General features: G+C 41.9%; 1 protein-coding gene across 2 annotated transcripts in view; it reads right to left on the bottom strand.

Annotated features, from left to right (window-relative positions):
* nectin1b (nectin cell adhesion molecule 1b) overlaps nt 1–26,671 on the bottom strand; it is a 780,494-nt gene that overhangs the window by 21,148 nt on the left and 732,675 nt on the right. The window contains exon 8 of one of the 2 annotated variants that reach the window (XM_059956948.1): nt 6,239–6,346. The exons of the other annotated variant lie outside the window; for it this stretch is intronic. Coding sequence (XP_059812931.1) covers nt 6,239–6,346 — 108 coding nt within the window. The remainder of the gene's footprint in view (nt 1–6,238; nt 6,347–26,671) is intronic. 2 annotated transcript variants of the gene reach the window in all.

The raw sequence follows: 26,671 nt of genomic DNA, 5'->3' as shown, positions 1-26,671 counted from the left end.
CCTTTCACAGCATCAGTGGGCAGCACGCTCATCTCTGAGCCGAACATTCGTTGAAGCCACATTCCAGAGAAGAGACCACAAAATCCAGGCTGCCACCCAGTGAGGGAGAGCAAGGGTGGCCAAACATGCCTCCCTCTCGAGATAATTGTTCCTGATGTCCTGGCCAAAATCACTGATAAAACAGATGACCTGGTTGTTATCAAGAGGCTATTGTGGGAGTTTGCATTGCTACAGTACATCAGCGAAAATTCTTAAAAGACACTGAGTTGACTGTGATGCACGCTGGCGCATCCTGAGGTGACAGGCACTACATTAGTGCATGCTTGGGGACTAATTGCAATTCATACCCCCTTATCTTCAGTGGGAGCAGCAAAAAACAACAGAAGATTATTTCTTGATAAGAAGGTGATATTTTACAGATCATGAATCACAGTCATTATATACATCAGCTTTATTTGGTAATGAGTGAGAAAATCTTGATACAGATTTTATAGAAATATGCCTAGGCAATAGCTAAAGTACTGAGTCCAGGTTTAATCTCTTTACTTAAGGAAGGATATACCTGTCTTAGAAAGGGTGTAATAAAGATTCAGTGGTTTTCCACCTGAGATTAAAAGGGCTTTTCTATGAGGAGAAGGATGAAAATAGGCTTATTTTCTCCAGACTTTGAAAGAAAGAGAGATGATCTTGTTAAACATTAAGTTCTTTGAGAGCGTGACATGGTAGACCCTGTGTGGTGAACTACATATACCTGTCTGGACACGCCCCTCTGCTGACTGCTCCTGGGGCTCCTCCCACAGACCCCTGTATAAAGGCGATTGGAGGCACTGCTCCCCCCTCAGTCTCCGAGATGCTGTGCTCCGTTTTGCTGCTAATAAAAGCCTATCGTTCACCTCCTGTCTCCGAGAGTTATTGATGGTGCATCACCCTGAGAGACTGCTTCCCTCAGCTCTGAGCCACGGAACAAAAAGTTTCTCAGTGTAAGAGCTTGGCACATCAGCCTAAGAGGAGGAAATATTTCTTTACTTTGTGGAAATTTCAGATGCAGTGAATGATCAAGCAATGAGGAGACCCAAGGATGACAACGTAGAGTCAGGATTTGAAGGATCAAGGCAAATGGGACAGGGAAGGAAAGTAGACTTGAAGAGGAAGTCAGCCTTGACTAACAAATTGTAAGCAGGTTTGAAGGGCTGTATAGTTTTATTTCCATGTAATTTTTTACTAATCTATTTACGTTTTTGCTAGTCTATCCTATGACAGTTTGGTACTTTGTGTAAAAAAAATATTAAACATAGAACAGTATAACATCGAAACAGGCCCTTCAGCTCACAATGTCTGCACCAAGCACTATGCCAAAAAAAAACTTTTCTTCTGTCTGCATGTGATCCCTATCCCTCCTTTCCAGTGTCTGTCTAACAGCCGCTTAAACTGTTCCAGGATTATTGTTTTCTTTAATTAAAAAATTTGCTGGTCTGTAAATAAGACTTTGTTTACATCAAGCCATTTTTCTCAAACCACTGGGAAAGGTTTCAACTCTCTGAAATACATTAAGGAGTAAGATGGAGTGACTATATTGATTACCAGGACTTTGAAACTTGATGACAATTGGATTAGACATGGCACAGATTGCAAAGAACATGGGCTTTCCCTCCAGCTTGTACACAACTGTCTTTGACTCTGTCACTTGTTTTCACGAGTGAGGGAGAGTCACAAACAAGGGGATGTGGCTACAAAATAAAATAAAGGACAAGTCATTTAAAACTGAGCTGCATAGAAATTTTTCCTCTTCGAAGATGGTCAATCTCTGGAGTTCTCTATCATCAATGGTACTGGAAGCCAGATATTCTGTATTTAAGGTGGAGGTGGGCAGATATCTGCAAAACTAAGGAATTGTGGGCAATGAGAAGCTGATATAGAGGAGGAATTAGAGTCAACATAGACCAGCAATAATCATATCGAATGACAGAGCACATTTGAGGGACTGTTAGTATAGTCGTTTAAGAGACTCATAGATAGGTACATGGAGTTTAGAAAAATAGAGGGCTATGCGGTAGGATAATTCTAGGCAGTTTATAGAGTAGGTTACATGGCCAGCACAACACTGTGGGCCAAAGGGCTTGTAATGTGCTGTAGATTTCTATGTTCCTATGGTCATATTTTCTTGTGTTTTTGTGTTCAGTGCTTCAGTGAAGTTCAGAAGAATTAACAACTGAGACTTAGTGATGGAACACAGTGTGTTTCAGGACATGAAAGGAAATGTCATGTAAATTCAGCTGAGATCAGAGTGCCGCCACTTCTCGTTAATAAGCAGTGTGTAAACTTGGCTGAGTGACTGTACAATTAATTAATTGTAGAAACTGATTGCCATAATTCAAGCATGTCAGTGTCCAAGAAACTCCACCTCAGTGATCAATGTCTATGAAGCTGCCTGCTAACTTTTCAATATTGAGAGTCAGCTCCTATGGACGTGTCTCCCTCTCAGTGTTTGTAGAATACTATCTCACTGAGAATTAGCGCCTGTGGAACTGTGATAGATAGTGTGTGATGGACTGCACCCAAATGAGAGTCTGAGACTGTTGAACTGTATCTCAGTGAGAGATGAAGGCTATTAAACTGCATCCTAAGATGGACTTCCTATCACAGATTTGTGAGTGTCACTGGTACTGCCTATTTCTGGCTCTAATATATTGCCTGCTACCATGCACATTCATACCTTTGTTACCTCTAGACCAGAGTATTCCAAAGCTTTGTCTAATCTCCTTCCTTCCACTGCCTGTATTCTAACCATTTTCCTTCTAAATGCCGTTCAGTTCTAACCCTGGTTGAAAATTCACATCCTTGCATTTGACACTCTCTCTAACCCTTCCATTTTGACCTCTATAACCTTCCACACCTTACAACTATTCAATGTATCTACATTCCTCCTTCTCTGGCTTTGTGGTAATACTTGCATGTAGTTGGCTCATATATTCTTTTTTATTCAAAGTCAGAGTAAATTTATTATCAATGTTATCATATACTAACTTGAGGTTAATTTTCTTGCAGGCACTTACAAGACAAATTTTAAAAATACAATAAAATCTATGAAAAACCATACATAAAGAAAGACTGCCAAATATCCACAGTACAAAAGAAGACAAACTATGATAAATTATTATTTTTCTCACCACAAACTGGTAAAAACTGAAGTACAGACATAGCTAAGCATACTCATTTCTCAATTGCTAGGAACTTTTGGACTATTCTAGTGGTGTTTAGTATTGTGGAGATTTGCATAGATATTACTGTGTAGGCCTAATTGTTTAATGCTATTTTGTAGTGACTTTGGGATGGCACCAGTTGTAGACATTACTATTGGGACAATGTAAACCCTCTTCATGTTCCATAGTCTTTCAATTTCCTCTTTATATTCAGCATATTTCTGATATTTTTCACTTATTGATTTCTGTAAGTTTTGTGTGTTTGGAATGGTTATATTTATTAAGTAAATTGTTCTCGCTTGTTTATCCTGTAATATTATATCTGGACCATTATAATGGATCAGCCATAATATAATTTGTAGGACTCTGACTTTAAAACTGGATCAGGCTTGAATTGATAGTAAGGTCTGGTGTCTTTTATGAGTTTGTATTTTAAAACAAGATTTTGGTGAATGATGTTTGCCATTTGATTGTGTCTGTGTTAGTAATCAGATTGAGTTAAACTGCTGCAGGATCCTGTAATGTGCTGGATTGTTTCTGGTTTCTCTGGACTTTCTGTATTTATCGTCTTGAATCTGTTGGTCTTTTAGTATGTATTTTCAATAATTTTTTTGTGTTAAACCCCTGGTCCTGTATTGCCACAAGGAACCCATCTGTTTCTAGGAAGAGGTTTCCAACTCTGAGCCAGGCGTTCGACGCTTCCTTGTCAATATCTAGTTGGTTCAGATCATGGGGATGTCTTCCATGGAGGGTTATTCTCTTCCATTGGTTAACCTTTTCTTCTGTAGTGATAATGTCTTCATTTTTCTGGGTTGTGCGTTCATTTAAGTTCAGTGGTGGGTACTTCTTATCAGAAATGCATAAACTTGTGTGGAGAGCTGAATCCTGCTTTTGTTGATGAAAATATATCCTTAGAAGTTTTATCTGACTGTTGCGTAAATTTTTGTCTGTTGTTCTTCTTCCTCCTCCTATCCTAGGTAGTGTTAATATGAGTGTGTTTGAGTGTACATCGTGTTTTCTAAAATTTGTCATTTCAGTTCTTAAATTACTTTGTAAATTTTTCAGATGGGTTTTCAGACCAAGATATTATGCCAAAACAATACATTAATAAGGGTATAATGAAAGTGTTTATTGCCTTTTTATATTTTTACTATTGAGCTCTGTTTGGCAGTTTTTCTTAAGCCTTGAAGTAAATTCTGTTAGAAGTTTTCCCTTTATCGCACTATATTCAATTTTCTTTGCTTGTTGATATTCCAGATACTTATAGGTGTATATCCATCCATCGATTGTGTTGTACCCTGCTGCTCAGTTTTGTGTTCTATTAGCTCTATCGCACCTTTCTTTATGTTTAATGGTCTATATTTATCCAGTCCAAAGTTCATGTTTATATCTTTTGAAAACAGTTCTACTATTTGAATTAATTGCTTTAGCTTTACTGTTGAAGGAACATATAATTTCAAGTCATCCATGTATAGAAGGTGTGACAAGGTATGCTTAGTTTGGATGTCTCTGATCTGATATCCTATTTTTGTCTGATTCATTAAATGCGACAGTAGGGTTAAAGCTAGGCAAAATCATAGCGGGCTTAGAGTCACCCTGGAAAATGCCTCGGTTTATTTTGATAATGGTGGTTGATCATAGATAGGGTGGTTATAGGATGCTATTATTAGTAGTAGTGGTAGTATTAGTATTATTAAAAAGATGACTTGTTATTGTGCAGCTTAGTGCAAGAATTAACAGAGGTTGTGATGAGCTTTAGCTGGGTGCTAGTAATGAAATATGAATTTATGGCAAAAAAAAACTTCAAAATGTCTTGTTAACTGCAGCCTGGGCAGATCAGGGTAGGCTGTGCTTGCAGCAGAGATATGTAAACAATAATTAGTGCTTGGGATCAAGACATCTTAAGGCTCTGAAGATTTGCTTCAGAGAGACCTTGTTCACATCTAAGTTGCTGGTTTGCTTCTCATTTGCAGAACTGCAAAGAGATTAGCAAGTATGAGAGAAAGTGAGTGATGACAAACAGTCCCACAGAAAGAATGCAACAGAGAGACTACTGAGGGAGAAAGCAACAGGGGGATAATGAATAACAAAGATGGAGAGAGAGTTAGACAGAAACAGAAGTAAGTCATTAAGTAGCAAGAGGTACAGGGAACAACAGAGAGGAAGGAAAAGACAAAATGGAGAGAGAGAGACAGAGGGAGGGAGAAAGAGATGGGAGGAGAGAGAGAACATTCAACAGTAAAAAGATAGGACAAAGAATGAGAGAATGAGTGAAAGAAAAAGCTAAACAAATGATTTGCAGTCTGACAATGAAACAAAGTCACAGCTTGTTATGAATTTATCAGTAAATCTGATCAATGGTTTGGCAGGAACCATGCGAGTTTGGATATGATTGATAGGATTTGCAGTCATCTGGTGTTGAAGTGAATGTGAGTGATTACTCTCGCCAGGTACGGTCAGGAAGCAATGTAAGTCTTCCAGAAGTAGCAATAATCACATGATAGACTTTAGTCAAGCTAGGGGTACTGGAGAAGGTGGGAATTTTCTCAAAGTAAGAAATGCTGAGAGGAGAAGTGATCAAGGTGTTCAAAATCATGAACAAAGTAAGAGAAAACTTTGTGGCATAAGGGTCAGTAAATGAAGGTCCAGGTTTCACATAGAATCATACAGCATGGAAGCTGGCTCTTTGGCCCAACTGCTCCATGGCAACCGCAGCATCCTCCCTGCTAGTTCCAGTTGCCCATGTTCAGCAAGAGAGGGTTGGCACAAGGAACTAATGTTTAAGATGAATTATGTTGAATGAGAAGATGATGAGAAAGAAACAGGACAAGCATGCAATTGATATGTTTGTAGGAATGTGAGTATAGGGTAGGGCAGTGCAACAATTAATCAGCTCAATTAAATAGATCTGACGGGCCAAATGGGCCTTTCTGTTCACTGGAATATACTTGTGGCTCTAACTGCACAATGAAGGGTTCCAACCCAACCTGTACCGGGCTGGGAAGTGGAAAATGATTGACATTAGTGAGGAGTCTCACCGATTTCTCTGAGTAGGGAGATTCTGGAGCAGCCATGTCGTAATACTGGGTCTGCAGAGGCATCTTCTGTACATCCTCCTTCTCCTTAGTGCTGTCCAGATGCACCACCTGCAGATAATGAGTGCCACATTAAGAAGGAGGGGGGAGAGAGAAAGAGAGCGAGAGAGAGAGAGCGAGAAAGAGAGAAAAAAAAACTAACTGCAGTAAGGGAATGGGGCAACCCCTCAGTGTTATGATGAAAACATACACACAATGGCACTTGTCCCCAACACTACCTACTGTACAGGATGGAATTGTTACAATACGATAGGGTCTTTTAAGAGACTCCTGCACAGGTACGTGGAGCTTAGAAAAATAGAGGGCTATGGGTAACCCTAGGTTATTTCTAAAATAAGTACATGTTTGGCACAGCATTGTGGGCCGAAGAGCCTGTATTGTGCTGTAGGTTTTCTGTGTTTCTATGTTATACACGCCCCTCTCCCAATGAGAATCTACGTGCTTGTCTGGGCTCCCAGTGGATGTGTGAATTTCTGCAGCAGGGAGACTTTGTGTAACAATGATTTCATATGCCAGGGGGGTGAAGTTTGTGTTTATGTATATCTGTGTGCTTGCCCTTGTGCCTGTGTGAATAAGGTATATGTATAAGGATCAACTGAGGGGGAGTGCTTGGGTACATTTTTGAAATCAATTTATGTGCAAGGGTACGAGTTTGTGGGTTTTGTGAGAGTCAGCATGAGTGTGTCTGTGTGTGAAATGTGTGTACAAAGCATTACTTTTACATGTGTCTCCCTTGTGTCTCGGCCTGAAATGTCAACTGCTTATTCCCTTCCACTAATGCTGCCTGACTTGCTGAGTTCCTCCAGTACTTTGCTCAAGATTTCCAGCATCTGCAGGATCGCTTGTGTTTATATTTATGCATTGGTGGTTATACTGATCTCAGTGGCCTAGTAGAGACTCCCTGAGGTAAAAATGGCTCCCATTCCCCCCATCTCTCATTCCCTGATGTGTTCCGATCTCTCAGCACCTGCTGCCAGGCTTTGTGTTTCCAGGCACGGCGAGATCAGGAAGAAGGATGAGCAAGGGCAGGCATTAGACATGTGACTGCTTCCCTCACAGTGAAACCTGCGTTCAGACCAAAGGCCTATTAAACAAGGATCTGAGCACTGAGTGTCTCCACCTCTCTTTCAGAACCTTAATGAATCTGGATATCCCTTTGCCTGAAAAGTTTTATATTTTTTTGGCAATAAGATGTACCCCATGTGGTTTCAGTAACTGAAGTTTTCATAAAATGATGGAATCCAATCCAGCAAATTAAGCAATGCAACCAAAAGTGTTATCAAACTGCAAGGAAGCAGAATAACAGGTTGCACCAGACATGATTGTTAGTAATAATGAGCCAAAAAAGGTAATGAAATTGATTAAGTTAAGAGAAGTATGGATCGGTATATGGACGAGAGGGTTTGGAGGGATCTGGTCCAACTGTGGGTAGATGGGACTAGGTAGAAAAACAGGTTGGCACAGATTGGATGGGCTGAAGGAGCCTGTTTCTGTGCTGTAACGCTCTACGACTATGAAAGTATTGGCAAAAGAGATGCAGATCTTAAGAGAATGACTCTCAGGAGGTTTAGGGGGGATAGTCCAGAGCAAGGAACATGGGTGGTCGCAGGGAATTCTGTCAGTGGTAGAGTAAAGGAAGGGAATATTAAAAAAAAAGGTTGGAAGAATCTGGAATTTGGCAAGAGTGTAGACTAGGGACTGTAGTTCAGATAGAAGGAATTGTAGAGGGGGAAGAACTATAGATCAGCATTGTTGGGATAAAAAGTAAGACAGCAAGAATTGGGGCTATCAGAGCAAATCCTGTAGGATGTGGGAATGGGAATCATGCATGAATTTAAAGGTTATAGTTGGTATGTTTGACTGTTTGTGTTGGGAGCTGTATTCAGTTCAGTTTGCAACTGGAGGAAACTGCTTCATCCATGTCTGAATGTTGGGACAAACAGTTTGACAACACCGTGTTGGTGAAAGGTGAAGCGATAGAACGGTCATTAGCATGTGTGAGGCAGGAAGCAGATCTTATGTTCTGAAGGTAATGCTGCTAAGAGACAACATGAGATGTGGTGGGTTGGGTGACATATCAAAGACAGCTCCTTGGTGGAGTTGAAGAAAACTCTTGGCTATCACAGTTTGAAAGATCTATCACTGCAAATTCTCTGGTTATAATTGATTAACTAAGAGGGGAACTAGGAGTTGGATTTAGATGGAGAATGTTGTGCCCAAGAACAAAGGCTGCAGAAAGGGTGGTGCAAGTAAATCCTGGGTATAATCTCAGAGGGTGTTACTGGGTCTGTGATAAATATGGCTTCAGTACTCAGCAGCAACAAAAATCTTGTTGAAGAAGAATTTAAATGAAGGGTAACAACAACATTTATAAGGACTTTGAAGGGAAGGAGATTGGAGACAGATTAGTAGCTAGTGTGGGGTTAAGGGTGTTTTAAGAGAATGATAATGGAGGTAGATGAAGGAGGAGACATGATTTGAAGAAGTCAAGAAGAATGAGTTTGAAAAATGTTTGAGGCAGTGCAGTTCAGAGAGCTAAGCAGGCCCAACACTCTGGCACTGCACTGTGCCAAAGGTTCATTAAGTGCAGTCCACCAGTAAGTGTTTTAAATCAGCTTTAAATCCCAAAATTTTGATAAGCTTTGGCAAATTGGCCAGAAACTCCCACATTCAATAAAGATTTTGTCTTCTTATTCATGAATCAGGAATAAAAGAAAACAGGGGCAGGAGTAGGCCATGCTCCACCATTCAATATGATCATGGCAGATCTCCCCCAGGCCTCAACCCCTCTTCTGTCCCAGTTCCCCCTAATACTCAATTCCTTGAACTACGGAGTATTTATCTATCCCCAATTTAACTAACAATCTGGTCTCCTCAAGTATTAGGAGCAGAGAATTTCAGAGATTGACTACTCTCAGCTGGTAAATCCACACTTGGCAACTCACTGGATTCATCCATTGTTAAAAATCACACTATGAAAAAATTCCATCACCTGCAAGAGAGATAAATTTTCAGATAGTCAAAGGATGCCTCAGGTTACCTATGAGAGAAACTGTGTCCTAACATTCTTGAGAATCTGAGCATAACCCGGAAATTAATTATCTACTTCTTTAATCAATCAGTGGATCTAAAAATGACTACAGAGATGGTCACCTAGAGAATTAAATTATGCCACTTGGTTCTTGAAGTAACAAACTGGGTTAAGACTTTAATATAATCAGTAGCCATTTAATACAACAGGTAACATCATTACAAAATGCTCAAACATTCCCGTTATTATACCACCAACACAATCACTCAGAACAACATGAAGAGCTCAACAACAGGAAGTATTACACCACTACACATGTAGACCTATTACAGAATCACATCTGAATTACAGCATTCAGTAATCAGTTGGAACGAACTACATTGATATCTATTACAGAGCTGACTACTCACAGAACCTCACCTGCATTTAGCTATATGGCTCTCAGCACTGAATGTACCAGTACATCGTTACCCAACTGTTACAGTACAGCCAGTAGTCTACATCACAAACTGCATTAGAGTAGTTGTCCACTGGTGATAGCGTAAATGGATCTAGTAACGCTGCTTGCACTGTTAGGTGACCATGGATTGGAAGCCTGTGACAGGGATCGGTGCTGGGACCCTTGCCGTTTGTGGCACACATTAACAACTTGGATGTGAATATCGAGGTTTGATTGGTACGTTTATGAATAGCCACTGTCTGTACGGAGGTTGTACAAAGACACACCCAAGGGTAGCAGCACAGGTAGATAGGGTGCCAAAGAAGGCATAATAGGATGTTTGTTTTCATTAGCCAGGGAATAGAATATAAAAGCACAGAGGTCTTGGTACACTGATTAGTCCACACTGGAATATTGTGTGTCGTTCTGGTTGCCACACTATAAGGATGTGAATGTGCTAGGCAGGGTGCAGAGGAGATTCGCCAGGATGGAATATTTCAACAGAGACTGGAAAGGCTGGACTTGTTGTCCTTCGAGCAGAGGAGGGATCTGATAGGCATATACAAATTATGAGAAGAAGAGATAGGACAGATAGTAAGAAATTCTACTCCATGGTGGAGTTGTCGAACACTGAAAGGCATAGGTTTAAGGTGAGGAGGCTTATCGTGGATCTGAGGAAGAATATTCCCATCCAGGTTGCAATCTGGAAAACATTGCCTGATGAGGTGATAGATGTTGGAACTGTCACAATGTTTGAGAAGAATTTGGACGAGCTTTGAAATTACTGAGGTGTAAATGGCAATGGACTAAGTGCTGGTAAGTGGGTAGGACTGATGGCATGTTGGGTTAAAGAATCTCTTGCTGTGCTGTAGGAATTTATAGAATGAATGGATTGTCGTTAATAACAAACTGTCCTTCAGGTAGAAAACACAATGTCCCTTTGCAATTTGGTCTACATTATACAACTGCCATCTAAATCCCTATGTCATCGAGGGTGAGACAATAAATGAAATGTTCCAGTACCACTTAAATTCCTAGCAAAAATAAGGAACGTATTGACATAATTACACTGGACAACAAAAATTTTGCTTCTTGAATATTTTTGAGTGTATCTTATCGATTTTGGGCTGCTAATCATAAAAATCACTATGAAATTCCCTATCACACCATTTTTTAGAAAAATCACCTGTATTTGTTATTTTCAATTCATAATTCAAGTCAGAATAACTGATGCCAAGATTAAGGAAAGTATTTTTGTTGATCCACAAATCAAACAGGCAATTCAAAGACCTTCTAGTGGGACTGGAGAAAATCGCATGGAAGGTATTGAAGGATGCTGAAAATTTTCTTGGCAACGACAGAGCACCAAATGACGTGCAGCTGGTTGACAACATGCTTCAAGCACACAAAACCATGAAGTGCAACATGTCACTAAAGATTCATTTTCTGCATTCCCATTTAGACTTCCCTGCAGATCGAGCAAATACAATATCACAGGGGCAGCGTCCCATCAGCAGGTACCTTTAATAATATCACATCAGGGTTCTGTGCAGAGAGCAGCCACTCAGTCCCTCCTGACTTTACTGGTATTTTTAAGTAATGATTCAATTTAGTCCCTGTGCCTGATTCTTCACCGTAATCTAGCAAATTGGTTCTCATCAGATTTATTCTCCATTTGCCTTTTAAAATTTCCTGTTGATCTGATCGCGCCATAGATAATAAAAGCCCTTTTGTTGAAATTCTGTTTATTGACTGCTGACTATCAAAAATTATTTTCAATATTAATGTTTCTGTTACATATTGTAACTTCAAAACAGAAAACTGACTGAAAGGAAAAACAAGGGAGCCCGAGAAAAGCATGTAAACTTCGTTTTTACTTTAAGCAAGGTGTGCAAATATGGTGCATTTTTACGTATGACCTGTAGCTCATTACTTAAACAAAGAATGCCTAACAAAAATATATAACTCAACTATTACTGAAACATTAAATATACAACACCCTTCCCTACTCAGCTATAAACTCCAACTCAATATAGAATGCATCTCAACTTATATACATATTATATAACTACTCTATAGACATCCACTGCAGAGTAAATTTTAAATTGTCTCATTTAGGCCTAAAGATTTAATCGCTGTGGAGGAGTTCTTGCTTTTGTGGGATAATGTCGTTCCTGAATAGAGGGATGACTCTGCTTGGCAAGAGAAACTTGTGGCTGTGAAACAGTTTCAGTTTCTGAGACCTCCTCCGTGAAGGATTTAACCCTGGGACTGCAGGAAGTGTCCCTGGCAGCTCTGAATACCGTTTTTTCTGAGCATGTTGGCATCCCGAACAGTGCATGGCAAGCTGCTTGATCTGCTGATCTATCCCAGGCCACAAGACAAAGTTTCAAGCCAATGATTTCATTTTGACTACGCCTAGATGACCGGCGTGTAGCTCGTCCAATACTTTAGCCTTCCGCTTGGATGGTACAATAATTCTCAATCCCCACATAAGGCAACCTCTGTCAAGCACAATCTCACCCTGGCACTGGTAAAAATGGGGGATCCTGGTATATCTGCTACACATCATTCCATCCATTTTGGGTTGCCAGATAGACCTGAGGCAGTGTGGGGTCTTTTCTGGTTTCCCTTTGGATCATCTCTGCTTTTGATTTACGTTAGAGAGAATACGTCAAGAGGAGTGTCCTGTATTGTAAATTTTTCAGGTATTTCCTTTCCCAAGGATAAACAGGAAAATCCATCAGCATCTCCATGATTAGTTGCCCTCTTGAATTTGATCTTTAATTGTGTCCTCCAAGAAACAGAGCCCATCTCATCCATCCTTCTGTGGATGAAAAATGGACACCAGTGATTGATGATCGGTAATGAGGGTAAACTCTCTCCCATACGAGTACTAGTTGAAACGTTTCACACCCCAAACCCGACTCAAGGCCTCTCTGTCAAACTGTGCATAATTTTTCTCTGCAGCGGTAAGGGAATGTGATGCAAAGTCCATGGGATGTTCACTTCCATCACCCGTAACATGTGACATGACAGCACCTATACCATAAGGCATGGTGTTAGAGGCAAGTTTCACAGGACGTTGTGAATCACAATGTGTGAGTACAGAGTTTGACGTCAGTGTTTCCTTTGCCCTTTGGAAAGCCACCTCACACTGAGACCATAATCTTCTCAACTTTTTAACGCTGTCTTGAGAATTGGGAGATGTTCCTTGTTATTCTCACCAGTAAAAAAGACGCCATCCAGGAATATGTCAAGAGGAGTGTCCTGTATTGTAAATTTTTCAGGTATTTCCTTTCCCAAGGATAAATGGGACAATCCATCAGTATCTCCATGATTAGTTGTCCTCTTGAACTCAATCTTGTAATTGTGTCCTCCAAGAAACAGAGCCCATCTCCGCATTCATGCTGTTGCTGTTATTGGAACACCCCTCTGTAGACTGAAAATGGACTCTAGTGATTGATGATTGGTAATGAGGGTAAAGTCTCTCCCATACAAGTACTAGTTGAAACGTTTCACACCCGAAACCCGACTCAAGGCCTCTCTGTCAAACTGTGCATAATTTTTCTCTGCAGCGGTAAGGGAATGTGATGCAAAGTCCATGGGATGTTCACTTCCATCACCCGTAACATGTGACATGACAGCACCTATACCATAAGGCATGGTGTTAGAGGCAAGTTTCACAGGACGTTGTGAATCACAATGTGTGAGTACAGAGTTTGACGTCAGTGTTTCCTTTGCCCTTTGGAAAGCCACCTCACACTGAGACCATAATCTTCTCAACTTTTTAACGCTGTCTTGAGAATTGGGAGATGTTCCTTGTTATTCTCACCAGTAAAAAAGACGCCATCCAGGAATATGTCAAGAGGAGTGTCCTGTATTGTAAATTTTTCAGGTATTTCCTTTCCCAAGGATAAATGGGACAATCCATCAGTATCTCCATGATTAGTTGTCCTCTTGAACTCAATCTTGTAATTGTGTCCTCCAAGAAACAGAGCCCATCTCCGCATTCATGCTGTTGCTGTTATTGGAACACCCCTCTGTAGACTGAAAATGGACTCTAGTGATTGATGATTGGTAATGAGGGTAAAGTCTCTCCCATACAAGTACTAGTTGAAACGTTTCACACCCGAAACCCGACTCAAGGCCTCTCTGTCAAACTGTGCATAATTTTTCTCTGCAGCGGTAAGGGAATGTGATGCAAAGTCCATGGGATGTTCACTTCCATCACTCGTAACATGTGACATGACAGCACCTATACCATAAGGCATGGTGTTAGAGGCAAGTTTCACAGGACGTTGTGAATCACAATGTGTGAGTACAGAGTTTGACGTCAGTGTTTCCTTTGCCCTTTGGAAAGCCACCTCACACTGAGACCATAATCTTCTCAACTTTTTAACGCTGTCTTGAGAATTGGGAGATGTTCCTTGTTATTCTCACCAGTAAAAAAGACGCCATCCAGGAATATGTCAAGAGGAGTGTCCTGTATTGTAAATTTTTCAGGTATTTCCTTTCCCAAGGATAAATGGGACAATCCATCAGTATCTCCATGATTAGTTGTCCTCTTGAACTCAATCTTGTAATTGTGTCCTCCAAGAAACAGAGCCCATCTCCACATTCATGCTGTTGCTGTTATTGGAACACCCCTCTGTAGACTGAAAATGGACTCTAGTGATTGATGATTGGTAATGAGGGTAAAGTCTCTCCCATACAAGTACTAGTTGAAACGTTTCACACCCGAAACCCGACTCAAGGCCTCTCTGTCAAACTGTGCATAATTTTTCTCTGCAGCGGTAAGGGAATGTGATGCAAAGTCCATGGGATGTTCACTTCCATCACTCGTAACATGTGACATGACAGCACCTATACCATAAGGCATGGTGTTAGAGGCAAGTTTCACAGGACGTTGTGAATCACAATGTGTGAGTACAGAGTTTGACGTCAGTGTTTCCTTTGCCCTTTGGAAAGCCACCTCACACTGAGACCATAATCTTCTCAACTTTTTAACGCTGTCTTGAGAATTGGGAGATGTTCCTTGTTATTCTCACCAGTAAAAAAGACGCCATCCAGGAATATGTCAAGAGGAGTGTCCTGTATTGTAAATTTTTCAGGTATTTCCTTTCCCAAGGATAAATGGGACAATCCATCAGTATCTCCATGATTAGTTGTCCTCTTGAACTCAATCTTGTAATTGTGTCCTCCAAGAAACAGAGCCCATCTCCACATTCATGCTGTTGCTGTTATTGGAACACCCCTCTGTAGACTGAAAATGGACTCTAGTGATTGATGATTGGTAATGAGGGTAAAGTCTCTCCCATACAAGTACTAGTTGAAACGTTTCACACCCGAAACCCGACTCAAGGCCTCTCTGTCAAACTGTGCATAATTTTTCTCTGCAGCGGTAAGGGAATGTGATGCAAAGTCCATGGGATGTTCACTTCCATCACTCGTAACATGTGACATGACAGCACCTATACCATAAGGCATGGTGTTAGAGGCAAGTTTCACAGGACGTTGTGAATCACAATGTGTGAGTACAGAGTTTGACGTCAGTGTTTCCTTTGCCCTTTGGAAAGCCACCTCACACTGAGACCATAATCTTCTCAACTTTTTAACGCTGTCTTGAGAATTGGGAGATGTTCCTTGTTATTCTCACCAGTAAAAAAGACGCCATCCAGGAATATGTCAAGAGGAGTGTCCTGTATTGTAAATTTTTCAGGTATTTCCTTTCCCAAGGATAAATGGGACAATCCATCAGTATCTCCATGATTAGTTGTCCTCTTGAACTCAATCTTGTAATTGTGTCCTCCAAGAAACAGAGCCCATCTCCACATTCATGCTGTTGCTGTTATTGGAACACCCCTCTGTAGACTGAAAATGGACTCTAGTGATTGATGATTGGTAATGAGGGTAAAGTCTCTCCCATACAAGTACTAGTTGAAACGTTTCACACCCGAAACCCGACTCAAGGCCTCTCTGTCAATCTGTGCATAATTTTTCTCTGCAGCGGTAAGGGAATGTGATGCAAAGACAATGAGGTGTGAACTTCCATCACTTATAACATGTGACATCACTGCACCTGTATCATAAGGCAAGGCATCACAGGCAAGCTTCACTAGATCTTAATGTGTGAGTACAGTGTCTGACATCACCATTTCCTTTCTCTTTTTGAAAGCCATCTCACACTGCTTTGTCCATTGCCATTTCTTCCCAGTCTGTGGTAATGAGTTCAAGGGGTGGAGTGCAGTAGCCAGGTCTAGCAGGAACATGTTATTTTAATTGACACATCCTTTGATTTGACCTCAGGGCATCCACCACTGCTTGAATTTTCTCAGCACAATTGTGTAAACCTTGTGCGTCAGTGGTGTGACCACAATAAGTGATGCTTGTTCTAAAGAATTCATGTTTTGTCTGGCAATGTCAGGACCCCAAGTGCAGAGGAAAGACAGACTCTGATGCAGAGATGGTGATGAGAGCTCATTCATAAGAATTCCAAAAGAACATTGGTGGCTCAGCTGAGCAACACCACGAGAATTAACATTCTCAAAAATAAGACCCCGCGGTTAGCACTAACTGGGTGTCTGTTTAAATAATACAAGAAACATGGAATCCCATCAAAATAAACAACAAGTTTAAAAAGAAGACACCAGGACACCACATTACAAAGAACGAATCGCTCGAGAAAAACACAAGGAACTCAAAATGATTAACTATGTTTGTTAAACAACAATGGACTAATTCAGGTGCTCTAAAAACCTTGGAACCCAACACTCTCCAGAGCCCTGTACAGGCCCAAAGAGTTCAGTACAGTACACCACTCCCTACGGTGGCAGCTGATGGCCCAAGGAGACCTAAAAACTCGAGATTCAGGGACAACTCAAGAGACCTGGGGAACTCAAGAGGCTGAGAGACCTGAGGAAACTTGAGAGGCAGAAAGACACAGGGAACCTCGACAGAGACCTGGGAACCTTGAGATTGACTTAGGAGTCCTCAAGATGGGGAGAACATTGACAAAACCTTGGAAACCTTGAAAAATCCTTGAAAGCCTTGAAGTCATGGGAAACCTGGAAGGCCATGGGAAACCTATAGAACCTTGACGGCCTTGAGAACCTTGAACAGGGATGCTGAGTCCCAGGAAAAGCCTTGAGACCTGGAAACTTGAATCCTTGAAAGCATGAAACTCAGATCCTAGGGAAGGATCTTGCTCACAGTTTTTTAACCGTTCACTATTTTTCCAGAGGCAATTAGGATAAAGAAGGCTGTACTCTCAATTTTACAGTTTGAGACAGCCGTAGACAGGTTCTTCTTATCACTGAGAGCTCTCTGTAGGTCTGTTTCATTTGTGACATGAAAGTTCAGTTTTCGCAGTCTGTACCATGATTTTCAACCAGAGGTTAAATACAAGGTAGCTTACTCTTGATAGGGTTACTTTATTTGTGTGTTTGCACACTCCAGCCAGGGATCAGCTTTTGGAGCAGGGCTCTTCAGAGTTACCATCTCAAACTACTGTTTCAGGACACAGCTGTACATTGGAAAATTTGTTACCATTAGCATCACTCATGAAAACACACAGACAGGAATTATGCACTGTAAAAAAATTAGTCCATCCCACTGCAGTTGTTGGCATATAAGCTTACTTCAATATTCCTGATAGTGTCCTTTGGAACATTGATTTGACATTAACAAAGATGTATTATTAGTTGCAAGGAATAACATCAAGAAAGGGCAAGTTCTTACAAAATTTACACTATTGACTTGAATGTTGATTTGTTGAATCAAACGAACGTTATTGATAAGCTTGCCTGAAGCACTCAATTGTAAGTCACAGGACCCCAATGCTGGGAACCTGAGTACTTACAACCTGAAAAGCTTTGAACAAAAACCAGAGAAACTCAGAATGTAGACTAGAGAAGCTCAGAACGTGGACTCGAGACACTTGGAATGTAAGCGTGAGAAACTCAGAATGTGCATTGTAAAGAACAGCAGTGGCTCGACCAAGTGACGCCGTGAGAAGTAATGTTCTCAAAACTAGGACCCCGCGAATAGCAGTAATTGGGCATCTGCTTAAATAATACAAATAACACGAAATCCCAAAGCCTATCAAAATAAACGTAACAAGCTTAAGCAGAGAGCACCAGGAGACCGCATTACAAAGAGTGAGTCGCTAGAGAGAAACACAAGGAACTCGAAACAATTAGTGACTCTCATTAATCAACAATTAACCCATTCAGGTGCTCCACAGTCCTCAGAACCCAATGCTGTCCGGAGTCCAGCACAGGCCCGAAGAGCTCATGGCACACTAGTTATGTTGTGCTGTGAGCCCATAGTCTTGAAATCTTTTTAACACTGTCTTGAGATTTTGGAGATGTTCCTTGTTATCCTTACCAGTAACAATTACATCATCCAGGTAGCATTGAGTGCCTGGGTAGCCTTGTAGCACCTGGTTGAAAGCTTTCTGCAAGAGTGCAAGTGCAGATGTTACTCTCAAAATAAGCCTGTTGTAGTGATAAAGTCCTTTGTGAGTGTTTATGGTGAGAAACACTTTGGACTCGTTTCCCAGCTTCAGCTGTAGGTAGGCCTCAGCTAAGTCCACTTAGTTGTTACTACATACAAGCTCAATGTGGCTTGTTGGTTGCTGTATTTCACTGTTACAATGTCATTCCCACAGGATTTACCTTTGCTCCAGTATAAGCCGGCCGGATATCTGCTGGCCTCAGTTCATTATCTTTGATGCTGTTCGAACTCATTTTGTGGAATGTCTGAAACAGCCAAGCCAGTGTCCAATTCCATTTTAATTAATTTACCATTCAATTCTGAATATTGCTTGGCTCCTGTTAGCTTTCACATTGTAAATCTCAAGGCTACACAGTCCTGTGTTACTCTCATCATTATCAGATTTTTCATCAACAGCATGCAGATTAGTGGAACTGCAACTTCTGGAACTGCAATTTGGCTTTTTACCTTTTCCTCTTCCCTGCGCATTCCATTTACTTTTGTCTGCCCGGCAAGCTCTTTGTGTGTATCCTACTTTGTTGCATTTTCTGCAAGTTTCACCTTTAAATCTGCTTTTAAATGTGAGTTGTGCTTCAGCTATGATGCATTTTTGAATGCTTTCTTGTAGGATTCCACAAACTAAATGATCTCTCAAATATCATCACTGAACTGACAATGCTCGAACAATTACTTCAATTCAGCCATGTCAGCTGAAGTGGACTCTCATTACTTTTGAATTCACATATGGAACCTCAAGTGTTCTGCAATCAACAATGGTTTTGGTTCTAAGTGTTTCTGCATTACTTTCATGATATCAGCAAAGCTCATTTTGACTGGTTTGGTTGGAGCTTTTTCGGCTGAAACGTCGACTGTACTCTTTTCCATAGATGCTGCCTGGCCTGTTGAGTTCCTCCAGCATTTTTTATGTGTTGCTTTAAAGTACTGCTCAATTCTCTCTGTCTACAACATCCAATTATTTCTTGTGCAATCAAATGTGGCTACCTTTCTGTATGTAACCAGCCATTTCTGCTTTTTTTAAAAAAAAAATTATGATTATTGTCACCTGGTACTCATTCTTTATGAACTCATGAATTCATCTGTTTTCTGCCATTTTTTAAAACTCAACCGTCTTTCTCTTCCCCTTGTGAAGAAACAAAAATGTTACACTTCTCAAAAAATTTGAATGTCTACCTGTGCTCTTTTTTTAACTTGAAAGTATCGTAGCCTTTTGCTTCCCCCTACTGTTTTTTGCTGCACTTTAAAAAAATTTGAGTATCTTACTGCACTTCAACATGTCGGTAGTCATCTCAGGTTCATTTAAAACTTCCTTGTCACCACGGTTATGTTTTGTAAATCTAAAACATAAAACTAACTGCAAGGAAAATCATGGGAACTTGAGACATGCGTGTTAACTTCGTTTTTACTTTAAGCGAGGCACACACACATGATGTGGTGGTGTAATGACATATGCTATTCACGTACTTTTACATATAACCTGTAATAAGTTATTTAAACAAACAACGAATGCTTAGCCAAACAATATATTTACAATATTACTCAAATATTACTGAAATATTAACTACACAGCAGTTTCAGTTAAGAGGAGAGACTGGATAGTTTGAATTGGTTTTCCTTGGAACAGAGAAACTGGGAATGGGCATGACAGAGGTATAAATAATCATGAAGGCCATAGACAGGGTGGATAGTGAGAGATTTGTTCCCCTTGGCAAATATGTCTAAAACCACAGGGCCTGGAATTATTGTAAAGAGTAAGAGGTTTAGAGGAGATTAGAGGAAAAATTCTTTCACTCGGAGATTATCTGCAGAGTGGAATGCACTGCCTAAGAAAGTAGTGGAGAGGGGTACTCTTACAACATTTCAAAGCATTTGGATGAGTGCTTGAATCGTCAAGTTACACAAGGCTACGGAGCAATGGGATGAGCTCGTTACTGGGGCTGGAGTAGATGGGACCTTGATGGTCAACATGGATATGGTACGCCAAAGAGTCTGTTACAGTGCCATATGACTCTATTAATTGGTCTCTCTTTGATTTTCTCTCCTACAAAGAGAATATTTCAGGTCCTCATAACTGGCATTCCTCATCTCTGAAAAATCTTGGTAAACCTCTTCTGTTTCTTTTTTATCTTCTGTGGTTTGCATAAGTGTACACAGTAATCCAGCGAAGGTTTAACTGTCTGGCTCACTTTATGTGCATTAGTGATTGGTTATTACCTTTGATATACTCAGTGTAATGACAAAAGAAACTTGAGCTCACATTTCCAACTTTGCTCGTCATCCTGTGCATCTGGAAGAAACACCTACCTCCAGCCACAACTATTCTAATTCTTTCCTGACAAACCCTTGTCTTCTAAGCTCACTAAACCCAAGGTCAAACTTAATAATGTTTGTATCCTACCCAGACCATCCTATTTAATCACCACTAGCTCCCAACACAGCAACAGTAATATGAGAACTTTTAATCCATAATCTCATCTATTCTCTCTCTAGGCTTCCAGCAGCATTATAACTCCCAAGGATTCTGCACTCCTCTTGAGCATACTACCTTTAAATGTTTTACCATGCCTTCGGTCTCTAAGGTCTTAAGCTTGAGAATTCCCTTCGTAAACTACTCCAGCTCTCTGACTTCCTCTTTAAGATGGTTTTCTACCCCACTTTTTCCTCTTTCCTCTACAATGGAGAAACCGAACAGCATTGGATGAGAACTTTGTGGAGCACCTGCATTCAGTGTTCACAATGTGATCTCCTCTACATTGGAGAAACCAAATTCAGCTTGGGTGACCACATTTTGGAGAACCTGTGTTCAACCAATAATGGCACCCTAAGCTTCGCACCGCCTGCCACTTTAATTTTCCATCTCTCCCACTCCGACTTCTAAAAGTTTGTGTCCTACTGCAGGGGTACCAACCTTTTTTGCACCGCGGACCGGTTTAATATTGACAATATTCTTGCCGATCGGCTGATGGAAGGGGGGGTGTTAATCGCGACTGGAATACAATGATACTTGAAGGGGGTTCCCTATGTCTAGTCTATTCTGCAATTTAGTTTTTGTGGCTCTCAGCACTTATTTCTATCCCGCTTGCTCACTTTTTTTCTGCTCAAAAAACTCAACGGGTATGTCTTTAAGTGCAGGGTGCTTGGACTCAAGGTACTGAAGCAGTTTTGAGGGCTTCATTGCCTCATTAGACAGTCTCCGGGCCCGAACTCCAGCCTCCTGCCCGCCCAACACCTTGGCTAGATGCGGCTGGTCATGGGTGGGGTGAGGGGACGAGGTAAGGGCCGGAGGTCCCCAAACCGGGGCTGTGGCGGTTGCAGTCCGGAGAGAGTGAGGATGAGTGCGACAGGGCGTGCGCCCGCCCCCCCTTGTAGGTAGGTAGGATCTATTGGCCAACAAAAGTTTGGCTTGAGGGATGACTTTCAGTAGATCGCAGCGAGGTAGCTGCTCTGCTACTTACGAAACCCTGAGCCCAAATTAGGTCATCTGCGAATATTTTAGCACCAGGTTCCCCACAAACATTCGGTGTGCTAAACAGGTTTAGAGGCGGCGCCCACCTGTCCGTGTTCCAGGCCAGTAGCGACGGCACTTCTCGCCGGCTGGTTACCCGAGGCTAACCAGTGATCCCTGGCGCGAGGGTATCACTGCGTTTAGGCGACTGATGACCCCGAGTGCGTTCAAGTTCAACAGTGTGTGTGACAGGGAATGAGGAAAGGTGCGGCTGACTCACATCGGTTCCTTGCGGCCCGGTGGTCGGGGACCACTGTCCTACTGTATTACAGTGAGGTCCAATGTAAGCTCAAATAATCGCATCTCAGTTTCTGTCTGAGCATGTGGCAGCCTTCTGGACCCAATGTTGAATCCTACAATGTCAGGTAACTTTCCAACATTACAACATCTATATATATTTTTTGTTCCCTCCTCCTTAAAATGGTTGTGTCAAATTTTGTTCGATATTGTTCCTTTGATGCATCAGTGATGTCTTCGGTGTTCAGAGACAACATGTGGGTGTTGCCACTTGGCCTGAATGTCCTCCCAAAGGGCTATAAATTCCCACAATATTATTTGACAAGGCATAACCTATAAAACAGAAGAGGAAGGGAGCAACACAGAAGATGCTGGAGGAACTCAGGGGGTCAGGCAGCATCCAATAGAGGGAAATAGACTGTTGATGTTTCAGGTCGAGGCCCTTCAGCTGATCTACTGAGTTACTCAGGCATCTGCAGCCTCCTGTGTCTCCAGAAGAATATGGGAACCTTTGATGTAAGTATGATAATTGTGGTTTGGCCCCAAGTGATTGAATCATTGATTTCATCCCAATAAATCTAATCAGCAGCTATTCTAATTCCCCACCTCTATTTTAAATGAGATGCTTATTAGCAATTTGCTTCAATTGTGGCCAGTAATTTAATTAAGTACTGAGCAGAAATTAAATGTCATAGTGATAGTTTCATCATGAGACTTCCTGCCTGGAGTTTTTCTCTAACCTATATCAATCTATCTTTCCATCTTTCTATCTTTCCCTCTGTCTCTCTGGCCACTGTAAGCAGTTCTTCCCCGAGGCTCTTTACAGAAAACTGATGCAGCTCGTACATTTGACTTTGGCCTTCCCTGAGAGTGCCTCATGCTGTCATACTGAGCACTGCTGGGACCAGTAAAACCTGTTCTCAATAATATGAATAATCCACTGTCCTGAATGTGAGGAAACCCATTAACTTCTTCAAGTGTATCACTTAAAAAGTGGAGAGAGGAACGGGCCCGGTTTTGCTGCTGAACATGGTGAGCATGCTATGTTGGTGCCAGGATGTGTGACGACCCTTACTGGCTGACCCCAGCACATCCTTAGGTTGTGTTGGTTGTTAACACAAACAATGCATTTCACTGTACATTTTGATGCACCTATGATAAATTAATGAATCGGAATCTAAAAATAAATGATTGCTGATTCATCTCAGGAAGTCTGTATTTTGACAGGGGACGTGATGTATCTGCTGATGTTAATGTATCATTTCGTAATTCCAAGAACTGTACATTCCACTGAGAAAAGTCCATGGTAAAAGTGATCCATTAGTGGGTATCTAATGAAGTTAAGGAAGGTATTAGATTAAAAGAAGAAATTGATCATTAACAGTTGACTGTCTTTTTGGAAAATACTGAGTTTCCCGAGGTTTCATTGGCTAAATCTATTCAATCACAAAGGGTATCAAGGTACACAGAGCAGAAGATACCCAACTCCATGTGGTTCTGGTGAGAACAAAGTTTCACGTCTCACTAGGATTCTTAGCGTTGTGGATGGTGGGGAGGATCAATTACCAGCTCTGGTAATAATGAACAGACTGACGAACACTGCTCAGGAGGCAATGCCACTGGTATCATTCACAGCCACAACAGGAAGAGTGAAGCACTTCCAGAGCTACACCAGATGCACTGGTGATAGTGAACGAAATCGGAGTCACTGCTGATGGTGAAAAGGGATTTAGAGTCACTAGTAATAGTGAGTGGGGCTCTCTGCCACACTGGCGAAGTCAGGATCCGAGACACAATGAGAATAGTGAGGCCTAACCCTCGTAAGGAGCCAGATCGAATGCAGTGGCTGCCATTGAGAAGCATTATTGACACTGCGGTGAAGCATGCACCCTAAAAGATTCTTCAGTCTAGCTCTGTGATTTCCAACTACACGCTTTTCAGTAAAGTAACAAGTCATTTTATTCCATAAAAGAAGCACAGTTTGTCCTTGTCAGACTTTGCATTTGAGATACACAGACTGCAAATGAACTTGCTCAAACGGAGCATGCTTCCCTATTTATAACCCTTTCTGTAGCTAATCAATTTTCCTGACAAAGGAGTAAAATATTTTGCCTGAACCTTCCAGAGCAGGTTCCCCATGTTTATCATTTCTAGCGCACCAGGTACCTCCTGCTGAGGAAGATTGAACATTAGAACCCACTCCGGTGTCTGTTCTGGGCAGTTGCTGGTGGCCTCCACTCAGAATGACTATAGCTTTGTTCGTGAGTCCTTGGAGGAGATATCCAGGGACGTGGTCAAATTAGCGGTGGTCACTCTTTTGTTCCCTGGGAACCAGTCAGTAAGAGGGGGAAAACTTAAAGGGGTTTTTGCAGAGCAAATTTGTTATACGGGGTGTGGAGGCCGCTTGGAGCATACTGTCAAGGGTGGTGGTGGAAGCAGATATGATGGAGGTGTTTAGGAGGTTTTAGATAGATATGTAAATATCAGGTAAAGGAGAGTAATGGTTCATGTGGAGGCAGGAGCAGTTGGTTTAATTTGGCATTGAGTTTGGCATAGATGTCTTGGGTCATGGGGCCTGCTCCTACGCTCTTTTAAGTCCTGGGGGTGCTAAAATACAGGGTTAGTGGCCAGATATTGAGATATTGGGCCGGGCTCAGACATTGGCGTTCTGATCAGACAGCAGGCTGCACGTATGTGCCGGGACAAAGTGGAGAGCCCACACATTGACAGAACTCGCAGATTCTGAGAGACTGCCCAGAGGCTGGCAGACTCCCAGACACCAGGGTTGTGCCCAGGTACGGCGAGACCGGCCCTTAAAACAGCACCAGGTAATGGGAAAGTGCCTCTAGTCACAGGCCTAAATGATCTGATAATGGGAGAAAGAAAAGGATGCCCTGGTACAGGAAGAATGCCCAACATTATGGGTGTCACTGGGCACAAACTGCAGGCAGCAGTGTCCCGAATACAAGGGCACTGAGATCTCGGACGTGCTCGGAGAATGACAGGAGTCAGGGTGAGCTGGCAGACACTGGGGGAGTGCCCAGACGTCAGCAGACTGTCTGGAACCCAGTGGAGCGTCCGAATACCGGGGGTATACCCGATCCACAGCAGAAAGCACTCAGAGCAGGTGTCCAGCTCAACGTGACAGCTGGTGCAGGTGAGTGCAAAGGAGCTGAGAGGGTCTCTCCACTTCAGGTAGGGTGATATCTATCTAGCTCTACCTTTCCCAGCCTTTGCATCCACTTTGACCGGCTCTGTGGCTGGGCCCTGTGTATCATAGCACCATCTCAAGCTTGTGAAAGGAAACTAAAAACTCTCAACACGTCTGCCAACAGCTGACTGCATTCAAATATTGCCATTAACAATCCAGGATACTCCAAGGAGTTTTGTGCACCGAGTTTTAAATTTACTTCAGAGACACAGCGTGATAACAGGCCCTTCCAGCCTAATGAGCCCACGCCGCCCAATTACACGCATGTGACCAATTAGCCTACTAACCTGTACGTCTTTGGAATGGGGGTGGGATCCACAGCACCCAGTGGAAACCCATGCGGTCACGGGGAGAATGTACAAACTCTTTACAGACAGAGGCGGACTTGAGCCTGAGTCACGGGTGCTGTAGTAGGGTTAGACTAACCAGTGTAGGAAATGCAGGCAGAAACTTGTGTTTAGCAAACCCCTGCACAGAGCAGGGTGAAGGTGATCATCTCCTGTGCAGTGGGTTGAGGATTCCAATTTGATCCAGTTTAACATGAGAACGCTACAAGCATGGGAAAGGTAGCTTTTCCAAAAGCCGCAGTGAGACACTCAGAAGGTATGTCTGGAGTCTGTGTGAACCAATGCATTGGCACTTTAACCCAAGGCCTTAACTGCGAAGAAGATGGTATAAAGGTAGGAAAATCTTGCTACAACTGTATAGAGTGTTGCTGCGATCATACAAGGAAAACAGCAAAAAATTTTTAGTCTTTTTGATAAGGAAAGCACCTTTGCACTGGACATAATCCAAATAAGGATTATGAGCTAAAATTCCTTGAATGAAGTGGTTGGCACAGTAACGTAGCGCTTAGCATAAATGCTATTACAGCGGCAGTGACCAGCAACTGTGGTTCAATTCCCACCACAGTCTTTAAGGAATTTGTGTTTCTCCCCATGACCATAAGGCCATAAGATATAGGAGCAGAATTAGGCCTTATGGCCCATCGATTCTGCTCTGTGATTCCATCATGGCTGATCCTTTTCCCTTCACAGCCCCAATCTCCTACCTTCTCCCTGTATCCCTTCATGCCCCGACTAATCAAGAACTTATCAGTCTCTGCCTTAAATATACCCTTCACAGCTGCCTGTGGCAAAGAATTCCCCAGAATCACCACTTACTGGCTAAAGAAATTCCTCCTCATCTCTATTCTAAAAGGACACCCCTCTATTCTGAGGCTGCATCCTCTGGTCTTAGACTCTCCCACCATAGGCAACATCCTCTCCACATCCACTCCATCAAAGCCTTTCAACATTCGATGGGTTTCAATGAGCTCCCCCCTCGTTTATCTGAAATCCAATGAGTACAGGCCCAGAGCCATCAAACACTCTTCATACGATAAGCCTTTCAATCCTGGAATTATTTTTGTGAACCTCCTTTGAACCCTCTCCAGTGCC

The sequence above is a fragment of the Hypanus sabinus genome, chromosome X2, assembly GCF_030144855.1.
Source record: "Hypanus sabinus isolate sHypSab1 chromosome X2, sHypSab1.hap1, whole genome shotgun sequence".
NCBI lineage: Eukaryota > Metazoa > Chordata > Chondrichthyes > Myliobatiformes > Dasyatidae > Hypanus > Hypanus sabinus.
The sequence above is the reverse complement of the archived record's forward strand: the minus strand, read 5'-3'. Positions and strand labels throughout refer to the sequence as shown.